The sequence below is a fragment of the Rhinolophus sinicus genome, chromosome 15 (assembly GCF_057876585.1).
Source record: "Rhinolophus sinicus isolate RSI-liver-muscle chromosome 15, RSI-T2T, whole genome shotgun sequence".
In the NCBI taxonomy this organism is placed as follows: domain Eukaryota; kingdom Metazoa; phylum Chordata; class Mammalia; order Chiroptera; family Rhinolophidae; genus Rhinolophus; species Rhinolophus sinicus.
The window spans coordinates 67,157,952-67,175,337 of record NC_142515.1 but is presented as its reverse complement, the minus strand read 5'-3'; the positions used below and the strand labels follow the sequence as shown (position 1 = coordinate 67,175,337).

Here is a 17,386-nt window from a genome sequence, read left to right as displayed (position 1 = left end):
TGGTCTCAGTTTGCTCTTATATAAAGTAGGGAAATGATATTTAACATTTTTAAAAGGACAAAATAGATGATAGCCACACATGCTCAGTGTGGTCTCTGTGTGCTATAAACAGTTCTCCAGGGCGGTTTGGAGGTGAAGACACCAGGGCAGTGATGACAATGATGTGAGCTCTGGCCCTGAGTGGGTTCCTGAGGAACCTAAGACACCAGGACATCCAGGGGCTGGCTGGAAGGTGGCCCTGATTATGGTGCTGAGCGGAGGCTGCCTCTGCACCCAGACATCAGGAAGCATGGCTCTGCTCATCCAGAGCCAACGCGTCCCTAGTGCTGTTATCTCTGTGGTCTGGGCAACCCATCACGAGGGGCACCCAGAAGCCACACCCACGACCAGCTGCAGAAAGGTCTGGGGAGATGGACGCTCAGTGCCTGCACAGGATGGGAGGTTCCAGACAGGCTTTGTCGTCCCCAGTTAGAGTTCAAGTCACAGGCTGAGTGTCTGGGAAGGCCTTCCAAAGTCATCTGAGGGGGCCCGATGTGGACAAGACCTCAGTAGGGAAGCAGGGTGTGTGGACGGGAGTGTGGTGAGCAGCTCTGTGCAGGTTTGGGGCAGTGGCCAGCCCCCGGGAGGAACAGCCTCTTCAACACAGTGGGTGACAGTTCCCCAGGACTAGTGGTACCTGTCCAGGTGCTCCCATGCAGGATGCTGCCCAGGACATTTCCTAGTAGCTGGGAGTCCTAGGCTGGGAGGCGACTGGTATGCTGATTCGGTCATCTTGGGGATGCTGTGCCTCTCTGGAGAGGGCACATGAGGGCCTGGGCTGCAGCCCAGTCGGTGCCTCGTGGGCCTGGTGTCCAAAGCAAGGCAGTGAGGCCATGCTCCAACGTGAGCACCTGTGGGACTGAGGAAGCCCTGACCCCCTCACTTGAGAAACGAGGACACAGGCCAGGGTGGCCCAGGGTGTGTTCAATAAACCAGAGACCAGTGGAGTTCAGGCCTCCAGAGTCAAGCGGGCACCCTATCATGGAACGGCACCTCAGGGCCCAACCATGGGTCCTGCCCTTGTGGACATGGGTGACCTTCACCTACTGATTCAGATGAAGGTCAATGCACACTGGAGCTTGTCCACCAGGTGCTTGTTTGTGGGTCTTGCCTTATTCTTTTCCTCTTACCTTCACCATCTTTCTCCCCTTTCCTTTTCTCTCCCTTCCCTTAACCCCAATGTAGGAGGATCCAAAGTGGGAATTCCCTCGGAAGAACTTGGTTCTTGGAAAAACTCTGGGAGAAGGCGAATTTGGAAAAGTGGTTGAAGCAACAGCCTTCAGGCTAAAAGGGAAAGCAGGGTACACAACCGTGGCTGTGAAGATGTTGAAAGGTACCTGTCCAGACAGCACACATGGGTGGCCCTGCCATGCACACCTGCAGGCGCACCAAGGCATAGATGAGGCCACCCACCAGCCAGGGTACTGGCGCATCCCTGCAGCCCCTCATGAGCCCCTTGTGGCTGTTCCTGAGTGTCCGCAGCCTGGGGACCCCCGCCATGAACGACCTGGGCCAGGGTGGTCCCTGAAGAAGCAGGGTGAGGATGTTCCTCCCTTGGAAAGTTCTAGAGTGGTATTGCTTCTATACAAACATTGGGTGAAGATCCAAGTTTTTAAAAAATTAAAAGCCCTTTGGTTTTGAACTAAGAGCTCTTCCCACCTTCATCTGCTCCATTCATTCCTCTCAGCCTACTGTCCCCGGGGACCTGGTGAAGCAACCTCTGTGAGGACTGCACTGCCTCAGTCTTGCCACAAGTGATCAGTTGTACTACAAGCTTGGCTCTGTGTAGGCACACGCACACACACACATGCACACACATTTATGCACACGCACACTCTCATGTTTCTTAGCAGGTTGGGTGGATGGCCCTCTGCCATGCAATGAACAGGCTCTGGCCCAAGTGGACTGACCGAGTCCTGGGGGCAGTGCAGGGTGTGAGTCGGCTGATGCACACACAGGTTCCAGTGCAGCAGTCGAGGGGCCACACCGTGCAGTGCTTCCAGATGCTTCCCCAGCCCTCAGACTAGGGTTACCCCTTGCCCAAGAGACCCCATGCCCTAAGGAGGCACAGTGAGGCCACCCTGGGTCCCCACACATGGTACAGGACGTCCCAGTGCCCTGTCTCCTCTGGAAGCTGTCCCTCTGTGTCCAGACAGGTTTGAAACCAGAGGCAGCAGTGTGGCATAGCTGGGCAGTGGGCCACGTGGCGCTGACCAGGACTCTTTAGCCATAGCTTCTGACTCAAAATGCCTCCACACCAGGCTCTTGGTGGAGACCCAAACCCAGCTCCACCCATTCTCGGGTCCCACCTCATGGCAACGGGATTCTGTGAGGTCTTGTGCTCTTATCTCCCCCAGCGCCTTGCCCCAGCTGTTGAGTGCTTGGTTATCTTGTGAGGGGACAGGGAGTCCCCTCACCTTTCCAGAAAGATTAATGAGGAGTATCTGTGTACCACTTTCTTTGGAAGATGGTGATTGTGGGAAAATAATGCCACTTACACACAGTCTAGCCCTGGGAGGCTGTCCCTGGAGAGATCTGCTGTGCATGGTGGCTTCTGGGGGTTCTTATTCCCCAGAGGCAGAGGAGGCCATTGTCAACCACCTCACAGGCTGACAGTAGCCCCGAGTTATGAGATCCTTGGTTAGGGTGTCTGAGGAGATAATGGGGTCTGTGCAGACCCCTGGTATGGGTCCATATGAAGGGGCTTCCAGAAGAGATGGGTTGGCAACCTGCTCTGTTTACGTGCATTTCAGAGAACGCATCCCCAAATGAGCTGCGGGACCTGCTGTCAGAATTCAACCTCCTGAAGCAGGTCAACCACCCTAATGTCATCAAGCTGTACGGGGCCTGCAGCCAGGATGGTGAGACCAGCCACGGGACAGCAGCTGCCAGGCTCAGACCAGGGACTCTAAGCTGCTCTGCTCTTCCTCCTCCCCCTTCCTGTCCTTTCCTCCTCTGGCCCCTGTTCTCTGTCCACCTGAAAACATGGTTTCTGTTTCTGGCCCTGCCCGGAGCCTCCTGTGTCAGAGAGGGCTGGGAGGAGCTGCTGCTGCTCTGGGAGGTCTCTCTTGACATCCTAGTTGTCAGCACCCTGCTGCAGGCAGAGCCCCAGGGCAGGGAGCTCTAGAAATGGATGATGCCTCCTAGGCACCTACTGGGGATTAGGCATGCCGTAACCTCCAGGTGACCCTGACTCCAGCCCTGCATGACAAGGCATTGTTGTCATTTTTCACATAAGGACACAGGAGACCAGCCTGGTCTGTTGGTTTCGCAAACCCACTGTGCTGCCAGGGACCTCTCACTGTTTGTGCATGTGTATGTGTGTGCATGTGTGTTTTGGGAGTGTGAGGGAATGGAGCCAATAAGGAGAGAACAGCAGGGCTGGTGGTCAGTGCCAGTAGGACTCAGGGCCGGGCCTGAGCACTGCAGCCCAAGAGCTGCTGAGAGCAGGCAGGAGCAGGGAGCAGGTGGCCACATGTGATCCGGAACCTCTGCCCCTGTCAGCCATCCCCAGGCCATACTGTGCACGACCGGGGAGGCATGAAGGCTTGGCATCCCAGCGGCAGAGGTGTATACCCCCAGGCAGCATTGAGTGTGAGGGGCCACCTGCCGTGGGCACCCCGGGAGAAGGTCATGCTCAGCCACCCAGGCATTGGCTTCAGCACAGTCCTCAAAGGGTGGAGAGGAAGTGATGTGCGAATGAGCTGGGGCTCAAGTCCTGGAGCTGCCTGGAGCCTGGGCACTGGCCACCGATAGCATGCTCTGTCTGTCTGCCCACTTCTGGGTGGGGTGCAGAGTGCCCTGGCATGCGTCCCCCCACCCGTGCTCTGTGAGGCGCCCCTGACTGACTGGGAGCTGGCCTGACTTCTGCCTGCTGAGGTCCCACAGCCCCTTGTGCCCCCAGGCCCGCTCCTGCTCATCGTGGAGTATGCCAAGTACGGCTCCCTGCGGTGTTTCCTGCGGGACAGCCGCAAGGCGGGGCCCGGCTATGTGGGCAGCGGGGGCAGCCGTGGCTCCAGCTACCTGGACAACCCAGACGAGCGGGCCCTGACCATGGGCGACCTCATCTCCTTCGCCTGGCAGATCTCACGGGGCATGCGGTACCTGGCCGAGATGAAGGTGTGTGCTGCCCCAGCCCAGTGCCCAGCTGCCTGCGCCGGCCTGGGCCTCAGAGGTTCCTGCTGTTGTCTTCCTTGCAGCTCGTCCATCGGGACCTAGCTGCGAGAAACGTCCTGGTGGCCGAGGGGCGGAAGATGAAGATTTCGGATTTTGGCCTGTCCCGAGATGTGTACGAAGAGGATTCCTACGTAAAGAGGAGCAAGGTATTGGGTCCTGGGGTGTACTACCCGAGGCCCCAGGCTGGGTGGGAACAGAGGTCAGTGTGGGTCACTGACCTCAGAGGGTGGGGTCAGACCCCTTAGCAGGCCTGGAGAGGATAAAGCAGACTTTTAGAGTATAAACTTGTAGGCCTCATCCCCAAATCCTCCCCTAATCCTGGGTCTCCGGAGACCCAGTCCAGGACTCATCTCTGAGCCTGTTCCTTCTCTTCCTGAGGACTACACCCACCCTTCCAGAGCTAGCTGCTGGGGAGCTGAGCCCTGCAGCTTCTCTTGCTTTTAATCACTATCACTTTTGAAAGTCACCTAATGCTGTGGAAATAACTACCCTTTTCTCCACAGTGTTCCTCTTCCTTCTATAGAATAAAGGTCATTGTTTCCTTTTTGTGTAATTTAGCTCTTGGCACAGAGGAAAATTAAGTGAAATAAACCTAAGCGTGGTGGTCATTCTTTGCAGAAAGGAATAAACCACTTTACAGGTGGATGTTCCCCTGGGCACCCCTGGCTGGGTGAGTTTGGAGGACACAAGGAGGACCCTAGAGACCAGGGCCAGAGACTCAGCATAGGGTTCTCAGAAACTTTCTCCAAATCTCTGTGAAATAGGTGGTCGGGGCCCCTCTGGGGAAATCTGGTTCCCTGGCATTGTCCAGTTTCCTGTGGCATCTGTCTTGGCCCTCTTTGTTCTGTTGCTCTCTTAGCTCCTCTCATGCAGCCACCTCCAATAGACCAGACAGAGTCAGCTCACAGGCCATTCAAGAGTCATGGTTAACCCAGTATTCAGAAGAGACACTGCTCAAAAAAAAGTAACACAAAAAAAGCAACCACATACACTTCAGCTTTGCTCCAAAGGGTAAGGAGAAGCCCTTGTGTTGCCACAGTCAGTGAGGATGAGGTTTCGTTACTTCTGGGGTTTCTGTTGAGACAGCCTATCTCAGTATTGCCAGAGGGGAAGTGGAGAGGGGCTGCTCCCTACCCCATAGAGAGGTGTGGACAAAACCTTCCTGTTGTCACACTGGTCCTCCAAGAAGGCACTGTGCCACGGAGCCGAGAAACACAGGCATCCCAACATAGGGCCCCTGAGAATACAGGCTGCAGTCAGTGTTGTTACAAACATGTGCCCCAGAAATAGTCACACTTCATTAATGAATCCTAAAGAATGCTTTAAACAGTAATTACAGTAAATGCTGCATTAAAATCCATTCTTAATTGATTTGTGCCTTAAGACTTACCTACTGAAAAGCTGTTCATCAGCTTGCATTGGGGACACTTCCGGACAACATGGTGGAGTAGGTAAATGCTGTGCTCACTTTCTTCCATGATCAAATCAAAATGGCAACTACACTACAGAACAACCACCCTGGATAACCACCTGAAGACTCACTGAACAGAAGTTCTATAACTAAGGATACAAGAAGACGCCGCATTAACACTGGTAGGACAGGGCAGAGACACAAAACGGGCTGATTAAGAATCAGGAAGGATATCTCAGTTGCAGGGATCCCCCCTGAAGAGCGAGGGACCCCAGCTCCACACCAGGCTTCCCAGCCTGGAGCACCAGTGCCCGGAAGAGGAGTCCCCACAACATCTGGCTGTGAAAATCATAAGGGATTCCATCCAGCTGAGACAAGACTGCTGGAGTCCCAGGCATCATCTTATAGGGCCCACACACAGACTCACAAATACTTGCTCTAAGCTCCAGCAAAGGGACAGCAGTTCAAAAGGCAGCAGGGCCATACAGGGACAAATTGAATTCTGAATTGTCTGGCTTCAGTACAAGGGATCGAGGGGCAGCTCTTTCTGAAACCAAAATACCTGCAGACACCATTTGTGGGTTGTATATGTTCCTTTGTTGAGCGCAGCCCTCACTCAGCCCTCAACCAGCCTGCAGGGGCAGGCGGGCACCAACTCTGACACTCCATTGACCAGGATAACACCACTCTTGCCCCACCCTGGTGATTCTCTGAGACCCAGCCCAGCCCGAACCTCTTTTGGAGGCTAATCCACACAAGCTGCTGGCCTGGGCCCATACTGTGGACTTTCCTAAAATCTCTGAAAGGTCCACAAACCCAAAACAAGCAGTGACTGACCACAGGGTGTCCTAAGTAGTGTGCTAAGCAGCCCTAAGCAAGGCACTAGTAGCAACTAGCCTCAGTTCACAGTATAACCACTCCCAGGCTCCTCAAAGCCTAGTACAGGTACCCACCAACTGCAGATCACTTTGTAGCTCCTACCAGGTGGCCCTGGGACAGACATGGGCAATGGCTGACTTTGGCCTGCATCATAGCCCCGCCCAAGAGGCCCCAGAACCAACATACGTGGTGACCAGCTTCAGATCACACCAGAGCACCACCCAATTAGTGCCACAAACAACAAACCTAAAGTGTGGACTCGGCAGGCACCAGTGCCCCCCTGGGGCAAATTCCACTCTGTGGGGTCAGCACCCACACAACATCTTGTCCACTGTAGTCACAGCCAGTCAGCCTGAGGGTCGGCTCCAAGTGCCAACAGCAATCAAGGCTCAATGAAAACAGTAGGGCACACACAGCCCACACAAGGGACACTGGAGACCATCTGGCTCAGGTGACCTGGGAGACTGTGCCACTGGGCCCCACAGGGCACATACTACATAAGGCCACCCTGCCAAGACTGGGAGGCATAGCAGATCTACCTAATACACAAACAAACACAGGGAGACAGCCAAAGTGGGGAGACAAAAATGTCCCAAATGAAAGAACAGGACAAAACTCCAGAAAAAGAACTAAACAAATTGGAGGCAAGCAACCTACCAGATACAGAGTTCAAAACATTGATGCTCAATGAACTTAGGGGAAGAATAGGTGATCTCAGAACTTCAACAAAGAGATAATAAACATACACAAAAAAGACATAGAAAAGAACCAGTCAGAGATGAAGAATACAATAACTGAGATGAAGAACACATCAGAGGGAACCAACAGTAGATTAGATGAAACAGGATCGGATCAGCGAGTTGGAAGACAAGGTAATGGAAAACACCCAATTAGAGCAGAACAATAACAAAAAAATGAGTGATGTGTTGTGTGACAGGGGACCTCTGGGACAACATCAGCATAACAACATTTTCATCATAGGGGTAACAGAAGGAGAATGGCGAGAGCAAGGGATTGAAACTGTATTTCAAGAAATAATGACAGAAAACTTCCCTAACCTGGCAAAGGAAATAGATACACAAGCCCAGGAAGCTCAGTGTTCCAAACAAGGCAAACCCAAAGAGGCCCAACACCAAGACACATCATATTTGAAGTGCCAAAGGTTAAAGTCAAAGAAAGAATCTTAAAAGCAGCAAGACAAAAGCAGTTGCTTATGTACAAGGGAGATCCCATAAGACTGTCAGCTGATTTCCCAGTAGAGATTTTGCAGGCCGAAAGGAGTGGCAGGAAATATACAAAGTGATAGAAAGGAAGGACCTACAACCAAGATTACTCTACCCAGCAAACTATCTAAAATTGAAGGAAAGATAAAGAGATTCCCAGACCAGAAAAAGCTAAGAGTTCATTACCACCAATTCAGTATTACAAGAAACATTACAGGGACTTCTTTAAAAAAAAGAAGGAAAAAAATCAAAAGTATGAATAAGAAAATAATGCAAAAAAAAAAATTCTCACGGACAAAGGCAAACTCATAATATAAGCAGTAGCTCAACACTAAAATAAGTACAAAGGTTAAAAGGCAAAAGCAGGAAGATCATGTGTAATTACAACAATAAATTAAGGGATATATATGAACATGCACACACACACAAGAAGTAAAAAATAATGACAAAAACATAAATGTGGAGGGGGTGAGTAAAAATGGTAGTGATTATGGAACATGTTTGAACTTAAGGGAGCATCAACTTAAAATAGACTGCTGGATGCATAGTTTGCAATATATGAAGCACATGATAACCACAAACCAAAAATCTGCAAGACATATACAAGAGGTAAAGAGAAATGACTTTATGCACAATGCAGAAAGTCGTCAACATACAAGAGGAGAGTAAGAGAATCAGAAAGGAATGGAGAACTACGAAAACAATCAGAAAACAATAAAATGGCAATAACAATACCTATCAATAATTACTTTAAATATAAATGGATTAAGTGCTTGAATTCAAAGATGAATGAATAAAGAAGTTGTACATATGTAAAATGGAATATAACTTGGCCATTAAAAAAGAATGAAGTCTTACCACTTGGGACAACATGGATGGACCTAGAGAGTATTGAGCTAAGTGAAATAGGTTGGACAGAGGAAGACAAATACCATATGATCTCACTTATATGTGAAATCCGAAAAAACAATATAAATGAACAAGCAAGACAGAAACAAACTCATAGATACAGAGAACAAACTGAGGGTTGCCAGACGGGAGAGAGTTGGGGGACTGGGTGGAAAAGGTGAGAAGATTAAGAAGTACAAATTAACAATTACAAAATAGTCACAGATGTAAGGTACAGCTAGGGGAATACAGTCAATAATATTGTAATAACTGTACATGGTGTCATGTGGGTGCAAGATTCATGAGGGGAATCATCGTATAAGTTATATAAACGTCTAACCACTATGCTTTACTCCTGAAAGTAATATAATATTGAATATCAACTGTAATTTTAAAATAAAAAAATAAAAGCTGGGTTGGAAAGCATTTGGTAGGTGAACCCCCTCTACAGTTGGAGGAGGGGGCACTCTTACAGAGGATACTCAAAGGCCCCTGGCATAAAATAAGGGGAAAATGAATCTCAAGGCACATAAACAGATTTTTTCCCTCAGAGCTTCTTGGAAGAGTCTTTAGTGTGTTAGTTGGCGTCCAAAGTCTCCAAGACAGAAACGCTAGATATTGGTTTCCCAAACTCGGTTGCCCTCAGACATCCGGGCAGATGGTACTGGATGGTGCTCTTGGCACGCCCATTGGGCAGCACCACCCAGGGTGCCTCAGAGCTCCCCAGATGTGGCCATAGGGGACCTGACTTGGGTTTGGTATCAGTTTCTTGGTTTCTTCTCCAGAGGGATGTGGTGTGTGACAAGCACACCCTATAGCTGTGGGCAGGCCAGCTGACTGTCCCCAGCATCTCAGCCATGCCTGGGAGGGCCAGGCTGGAGCTCAGGCCCCTCCAAAGCTGTGCTGGCAGTTCTGTACCCAGCAGCATTCTGGGTGTCGTTACTCAGCTTCCCACCAGAGTTGGAAGTGCCTGGGACAGGGCCCTACCTTCCTCCACACTCCTCCTCCAGTTCCCAGGGTGTCAGAGCAATATTAATGCCCTTCTTTTACTCCTTCCTTAGGGTCGGATTCCAGTAAAATGGATGGCAATTGAGTCCCTTTTCGATCATATCTATACCACCCAAAGTGATGTGTAAGTGTGGATGCTGCCTTCGACGGATGGAGGTTACAGGTGAAGGGGGCCATGACACCAGTCTCGGCAGCTCAGCTGGGGAACAGCACTGGCCCTGACTGCCTGCCAGCTCATGCCAACCATCCACATGGACCCCTGAGAGGGTTTCATGTGTTTATTTAGCAGACAACCAGGGCCCAGCAGTAGTTCTGAAAGCCGCAGTGGCATTCTGAGGGCAGTGAGCAAATCCTCCTTGCCTCCCCTTTTTTCCTTCCCCTGCCTCTCCCCTCCTTCTCTGGGGGTCTCAGTGATACACTGGCCCAGCCAAACAGCCCCCTTCCATGGCCCAGGGCAGGAGTGGCCTGGAGTGACTTCGAGCTTATGCCCCACACTATTCAGACAGGAACCCAAATTCAAGTCTCCCAGGTCAAAATGCAGACTTGATAATTTTCAAAAACATAACAGACTTGTTTTTAAATGTTCTACCATCAATAGATGTGCATATCTTGAATAATGTGGCCTGTGAAAAGGCAGTTCTTATAGTTCTAAACAACCGTTTTCTGATTATGGAAGCTGATTGTAAGACAATTGAAAAATGTAGAGAAAAGCGTGATGAAGAGACAAAGTGACTTGGATCCCACCACCCCTACTGCAGTAACTACTGCTGGCCTTCGCAGGGATGGCCTTCTAGTGTTTTCCGTGGTGTGAAGATATATGCTTTTTATCGCTGTAAGTGGGCTCGTGATAATGCTGTTTTGTGATGTGATTTTTCTCCCACTTCACAGTCAATTTTCTCTCACAGTTAAGTGTTTTTCAACAGCAATGCTTTTTTTCTTCTAAGACTTTATGAAAATTCCAAGCACACAGAAAAGGTGAAGGAAGTGTGCCAGGAGCCCTGACCCCTTGCCTAGGTCCCACCTGCCTTTTGCTGCACTTGCTGGGTTGCTCTGGGCCATCTCTGATGCTCCAGCAGTCAGTCACCTTGGCCTGCCTACCGATGCCCCTTTGTGGGTGTGGGGCTGAACTGGGAAGCATCGCAGTGGTGGGGAGCAGGGCAGGCAAGACAGCTGTCCCCACCTCTGTCCCCATCTGTCTGAGCAGTGGGGCCCAGGCTGACACCCACTCGCTGGATGGGGAGGAGAGGCTGGGCTGAGGGGTCCACAGCTGCAGGGGGAATAGATGTCTGCTGCAGGCTGGTAGGGCCACTCACCGGTTGTTATGCTCCCTGTAGGTGGTCCTTCGGTGTCCTGCTATGGGAGATTGTGACCCTGGGGGGAAACCCCTACCCTGGGATTCCTCCTGAGCGGCTCTTCAACCTTCTGAAGACAGGCTACCGGATGGAGAGGCCTGACAACTGCAGCGAGGAGATGTGAGCAGGCTTTCCTTTGGCCCCGCGTCTCTCCTATACAGACGCCCGGGTTTGGGAGGGTAGAGCCACATGCACTCATTCCATCCCCCTCCTGAGCAGCTCTGGGTGCCAGCCTGGGGTCAGCTGAGTTGGGGGGTAGTGACAGGGCAGTGCATGACAGGCAGAAGTTGTAGAACCACCCTTAAGCAAGACAGCAGCTGCTGGAGACCCCAACTCCACTGGGCTGGGCGGGCTTCCTGAGGAGACTAACGAGAATGGGGGTGCAGAGCCCAGGACAAAGTGGTGGGAAGGATAAGAGGACACTTCAGACTGAGAGAGCAACTGAGCCCGGGTCATTTGGGGAGGGCAGGTAATTCAGAATGGCTCATGGGGCACAGATTGGGGAGTACCCAAGTGAAGGTGCAAAGGCAGGCCATGGGTAGATAGAGTGCCCAGCCTTCAGCCCCAAGGCCCCTGCCTTCACACACTGAGGTTTTGCTCGATGACTCTCGAGGACAGGTGGTGGGGGACACGTGAGAAGGGGGTTGCCTGCATGCAGAGACGTGCTGGTCTGTTCTTCCCACAAAGTCGGTGTGCGCCTGCCATGGGCACCGCTCAGGGCTTAAAGGGTGAGTGGCACTACCCTCTGGCAGCCAGCTAGCCAGCGTACGACACACAGTGGCCCTGGAGGCCCCGCAACCACGCCGGGGTCCCACAGAGGTGAAGCGGTGATAAAAGTACAAGAAAGAGGTGTGATTGGCACAAATTTGTTTCCTCACCTAATTCATCCTTCATAAGAGTTTTAAGAACTGGCATTTCCCTCTCAGCCACCATAGTGGACACGGCATCTTGTGTCCCTGAAAGGAATATGAAAACAAATCTCTCTCAAGGAAAGGGAAGCTCACAGGATGCTGGGCCACTGTGCCTGGCACCCTGAGCCCTCAGTGACCACTCAGACCCTGGCCCAGCTCAGAGAAGGATGTCAGTAGTGCAGACACTGCTTTGGGTTTGGGAACACAGCCCCCCCGCTCTGGGTACTGTGCTGGGTGGGGGTTGTGACAGGGCATTTCCTGCTGGGTCGCAACTGCCAATCTGCATTTCACACCAGGTACAGCCTGATGCTGCAGTGCTGGAAGCAGGAGCCAGACAAGAGGCCAGTGTTCGCCGACATCAGCAAAGACCTGGAGAAGATGATGGTTAAGAGAAGAGTGAGTACCTGAGCAGATTCCCAGTGTGGGCCACATACAGGTGAACGTGTCATTGGGGGTGGGGGCGGTTCTGGCCCCAACCCAGGTCCACGGAGGTCCCTGTGTAGGGAAGATGGTCATGCTGACCCTGGAGGGCACCAGGCCCCTTGGGCTTCTTTTCAAATCATAAAGAAACCAAGATCTTAGCTTGACACTTAGGAAGAGCTCTCAACAGACAGGTGTGTGAGGGAAATATTCCCAAGCTGAACAGAATCATTTCCAGTAACTGAACAGGAGAAAGTAGAGTTGACATCAGGGTCCTAAATTCAGATGCTGTGAGGGGTCCCCCTGGGGTGGGAAGTGACTAGTGAGTGGCACACCAGCCCTCTAAGGAACCTCTTCCTGTGGCCACATGTGACCTATAGGAATATGAATGCCATCGTACCAGGTCTTCTGAGTTTTAAGGGATATTTATGTTGTTTCCCAGTTTTTAATGTTAGCAACTCATTTAAATTTCTGAAAGTCCAGTGTGGGCGAAACAAAACACATCTGGGAGGCTAGGTTCAGCCAGTGCGTCTACTGTTTGCAATTCTGTAGGAAACGGGCAAGTCAACAAGTTTCAGCTAATAGTTATTGAGCAGTTGCATCTGTCTTTGGTCCTGCTCTCCTGGTGTACACATGGACACTTCATCCTCACATCACATATTTACCAGAAGCTGAAATTTCTTCAAACAGGAAAGTCTAGGCCATTGTAATGAAACACCAGTGCATAACTTGGACGAAACCTCACAATGCTGTGCATGTAGGCTCACCCTGAATAATTGAGAGCTGAGCCGGGAGACGCCCTTCTTAGAACAGGGTTGAGAAGCATCCAGGAAAACGCTGGGACTGCCCTTCACACATTTAACCAGGGCAGCGGAAGTCACAGGCCCTGCAGAGTGTCAGGTTTCTGAACTGAAGCCTATGCAGTGTCCTGTGCAAAACCCACATCAGTGACTGCAAATTTCGGAGTCCTGGTGTGGTGTTCTAGGTGGCAGGCGTCCTTGGAGGAAAGCTGGAAAGTGTCCCGCAGGTGGGGAACACATCTTGGCACCCCCACCTGCGTAACAGGGTTGCGGCGAGCTCCCAGAGCCTCCGCGCCTGTCAACAGGCCGGCACCCAGTGCTGCAGAGTAGGGCCAGGACAGTGAGGAGCACATTTCTGCCCCCAAGAGGTGACTCTCTAGAGGCAGCTATGAGGACCAGGGACCGGGCCAGGTGGGGGTTGGGGGAACGCAGTGCTGGCATTCTGCTGCTGGGCTCAGGTCTCTGGGAGGAGCCAGCAGGCTGCAGTGGGACATGGCCAGGGCGTCCGCCCTTGGGTGGGAGGGGCATGTCCAGTAGTGGCACACTTGGAGGGCGTGGGCGTTGACTGGCCATTCCTCTCTTCCAGGACTACTTGGATCTGGCCGCGTCCACCCCATCCGACTCCCTGCTTTACGATGATGGCCTCTCAGAGGAGGAGACGCCCCTGGTGGACTGTAATAATGCTCCCCTCCCTCGCACCCTCCCCTCCACGTGGATTGAAAACAAACTCTATGGTAGAATTTCACATGCATTTACTAGATTCTAGCCACACTGTCTTCCCTGCACTGTCCTTACTCTCTGTAACGCTTAAGAGTCCTCCTGGTCTGAATGAGAGTCCTGCTCTGAGCCTTTTAGTTTGTGAAGGCCTGGTGTTGCATCAGTTTACATTCAGGCATTTTTCAACTATGTTTTTTCTTAAAGGATGTGAAAAGAAGTGTAATTACCACTCTGCCCCACAATTTAAGATTATCATCTTAAATTGAGAAAAAAAGAGCAGGGCAAGCTCTTGGGATATTGAGAAAATGATGAATAAGTCATTTCCGGAGTGGGTATCAAGTCATAGTACTTCTAATTTAACTACTGGGATAAATGTACCCACTTTGGGAGGCATTTAATTTAGAAAGGAGCCAGCACCAACGTGCCTGCACTGGGAGCACAGCCAGTGGTCCCTTCAGGCGCCGTGGGGACAAGCAGGCAGCTCTTGGAGGCCACACGGTGCTGGGTGTCCGGCCATGTGCCCACCGTCAGGCAGGACGCATGCAGGCTGCCGTTTTCACATCCTTTGCATTACACACTGTCATGACCGCTGTCACTTAGAAGTCGGTACTAAAAGCTGGAGCAAATGCTTTTTGAAAGAACGTAGTCTGTGGTGCTGTCGTCTTGCAATGGACAGTAAATACGGTTCTTGCCAAAACTCCTTCTTTTGTCTTCAATTAAATACTTGAAATTTTTTTTGTTTTCTAACTTCATCATTGATTGTTTTTGAAATCTACAAGTTTGAAGCATTTCTCAGCTGAGAGTGTTCCTTTTGCATGCCTCCCGGGTCACTTGATTCCTTGCTGGCTTTGGGTGTAGTGCTAAATGCCATTTGTCCCGTCGCCGCTGTGGGTCTCGGCTGTGTGTGCCCTTGGTCTGGAAGATCCTCTAATCTGGGGTGGACTTGGCTTCTTTACATCCAAGAACTTTTGATAAAGCTGCCTGCTGCAGTGAGCAATTTGGCACAGCCGAGTGCTGAGGACGCCTTATGCTGCCTTAGAAAAGGAATTAAACATGTCAACAAATATGTATCAGATGTGAGTTTGAAGCTTATGAAAGTCAAATTGGTGGTTTCTGTTGAGTTACAGTTACCAAGAAAGCACGTGCTATTTCCCCTAAACGTGTGTTCTGGAGACCTGGAGCACAAACCATTCATGTAATTGGCACAGAACCAGAACTTTGGTGTGAACCTCAAAGGGAGTTTTGCCAAGGCCTTACTGTCTGCACAAGAAGTTTTGGTCCTTCAGTGCAGAACAAATTATCTGTTTTCATTTTTAGGCATGTCAGACCCGAACTGGCCTGAAGAGAGTCCTGTACCACTCACGAGAGCCGATGGCACTAACACTGGGTGTCCAAGATATGCAAATGATAGTGTATATGCTAACTGGATGGTTTCACCCTCAGCGGCACAATTAACGGACTCGTTTGATAGTTAACATTTCTTTGTGAAAGGTAATGGACTCACGATAGGCGAGAACTCGCCGAGACTGCCCCCAGCCCCTCATTGTGCCCTTCCTGCTGGCTGGTGATTTTCCCTCCTAGCAGACGGAGTGCACTGGACAGGAGCTCTGAGACCAGAGTTTAGGTCCTTCCTTCCTCTTCAGCCCTCAGCAAGGCCAGTGTTGGTCTGTGTTCATCAGAGATCACCATCCTCTGTGCTCGCACGTGTGGGTCCCTCACTAACTACCTGAACTGTTTGATTTTTCTGTTTGCCACCAAACAAGGCAACAAGATTTAAATGCAAAGTTTTTCTCTCTCTTTCTCTCTCTCTTTCTCTCTCTCTCTCTCTCTCCCTTCTCCCCCCCCCCCCCCCCATATACACACACACACACAGCAGGGAAGAAACTGGCCCAAACAACCTGTCCTTGTTGAGAATGGGAGCCTGGCAAGGCCTCGTGGTCATAACCCTGCCAGAGCTTGAGTAGGAAAGGGGACCTTGGAACAGGTCTCCGGTCACTATTCAAGATGCTGAGAATGGCTTTTTAAAATTAAAAGAAACCTTTTCCTAACATTTAATTTATTTTATTGTGGTTAAAATGATTCTTAGATTTAGCACAATGGAGAGATTTGATGCCATATTTGCTGTGTAGACAGGTGGCGTGAGAGAAGAGGGCTCACAAACACATTTGCCCCATCATTGAGTGGTCACTAACTCCCGACAAGAACAGTATGAAGAAAAGGGGCATTTGAGTGGAGTGACCTCCCATTTAGGGACTGCTGACAGCAGAGCCATGGCTGCTGTGAGCACACCCACCAGCCTCAGCACACTGCACGTCCAACCTCCTCTCACACATTAGGAGTAGGTATGGGGTTTGACTACTGATATAAATTGACAATTGTGATGTGGATAAAAGACAATGTTTTGGCTCTTGTAGAGCTTCTACACAAAGGTACCTGTGTCCACTCTTCCTGTGTTTGTAACTTAATGCTGCTATAGCAAGACATTTTTGTTTCTTAGATTCTGACCATGACTCATAAGCTTCTTGTCATTCTTTACTGCTTGTCTGTGGTCACAGACACTCTGCACTCCTCTGTCTTGTGGGGGTGGCTTTCGGAAAGTCGTGGCGGCAATTCTGTCTAGAGCTGTGACTTTCCAGGAGAGGACTGGTTACCAAAACACGCCTGGTCTTCAGACAGAAAGCACTGTGACAGAACTTATAGGAGTCTCGTTACAATGTTGAGTTTTACAGGCATTTCACAAAAGAAGTAGAATGACAGCATTTTTGTGGCCAACAAGGCTTGGCTGAGGATGTGTGGGAGTCTCATGCTGTGTATGTGCGTATGTACACACACCCAAAGAAAGAGCTGGAAAAACACTCACTGGATTGTAACATGGCTGTGGTTGGGGCTGTTTTTCAGATACACTATGATTCGTTCTTTTACAACTATCTAGTTGTGGTAAACCTTTGGTTTTCAGGTGTGCTTAATGCTTATCTTACTAAATAAGGATAAACTCTCTCAAATTATTAAAAATGCCTACTCAGCTGGTGTATTCTCAGCCGGGTGAGAACTCCAGGTCTAAGGGGTTGACCCAGCGATGGGGAATTAACCCTTGACTAATAATAGAGTTGTCTAGTCCTGAGTAATCAAAGTACTCGTACTTATTAGTCCCATCAGACAATTTTAATATGCGTATATGCATAAGTTACTAAGTATTAAGTATTCCTGAGTATTAAGTAGCAATCTGTCAGTTACTAAAGTTTGTAAAATCTATTTGTGATAGGTTATTAAATCATGCCGTGTTAATTTGCTTTTGTAAATCAAGGTGACTAAGAAACTAATTTCAGTTATGTAAATAAAATCATGTATCATAACATGTGTAAACTTCTTTTCTATGTTTAACTTCTTAGTTGGAACCATGAGGTTTTTGACTCTGAAATTTCAGTGCAAGGATTAAACTGTCACAAGGGAATCTGCTTGGATGACCACTGGGGGACTAATGGTGATTGAAGGACTAGGTGGTCCTTGGGGATGTTATCAGCTGCACAATATGTGTGTGAATAGGCACGTTTTTAGTGACTTA

The 17,386-nt window shown here is 50.1% G+C and overlaps 1 protein-coding gene across 1 annotated transcript in view; it reads left to right on the top strand.

The window, feature by feature from the left end:
- Window positions 1–17,177, top strand: part of RET (ret proto-oncogene) — a 58,310-nt gene extending 41,133 nt beyond the window's left edge. Inside the window, exons 12-20 of the mRNA XM_019719108.3 lie at window positions 1,225–1,372; window positions 2,793–2,900; window positions 3,944–4,158; window positions 4,239–4,361; window positions 9,678–9,748; window positions 10,959–11,096; window positions 12,184–12,283; window positions 13,694–13,841; window positions 15,142–17,177. Of these exons, the coding sequence (XP_019574667.2) occupies window positions 1,225–1,372; window positions 2,793–2,900; window positions 3,944–4,158; window positions 4,239–4,361; window positions 9,678–9,748; window positions 10,959–11,096; window positions 12,184–12,283; window positions 13,694–13,841; window positions 15,142–15,299 (1,209 nt within the window). The 3' untranslated portion in view covers window positions 15,300–17,177. The remainder of the gene's footprint in view (window positions 1–1,224; window positions 1,373–2,792; window positions 2,901–3,943; window positions 4,159–4,238; window positions 4,362–9,677; window positions 9,749–10,958; window positions 11,097–12,183; window positions 12,284–13,693; window positions 13,842–15,141) is intronic.
- The last annotated feature ends 209 nt before the right edge of the window (window positions 17,178–17,386 follow it).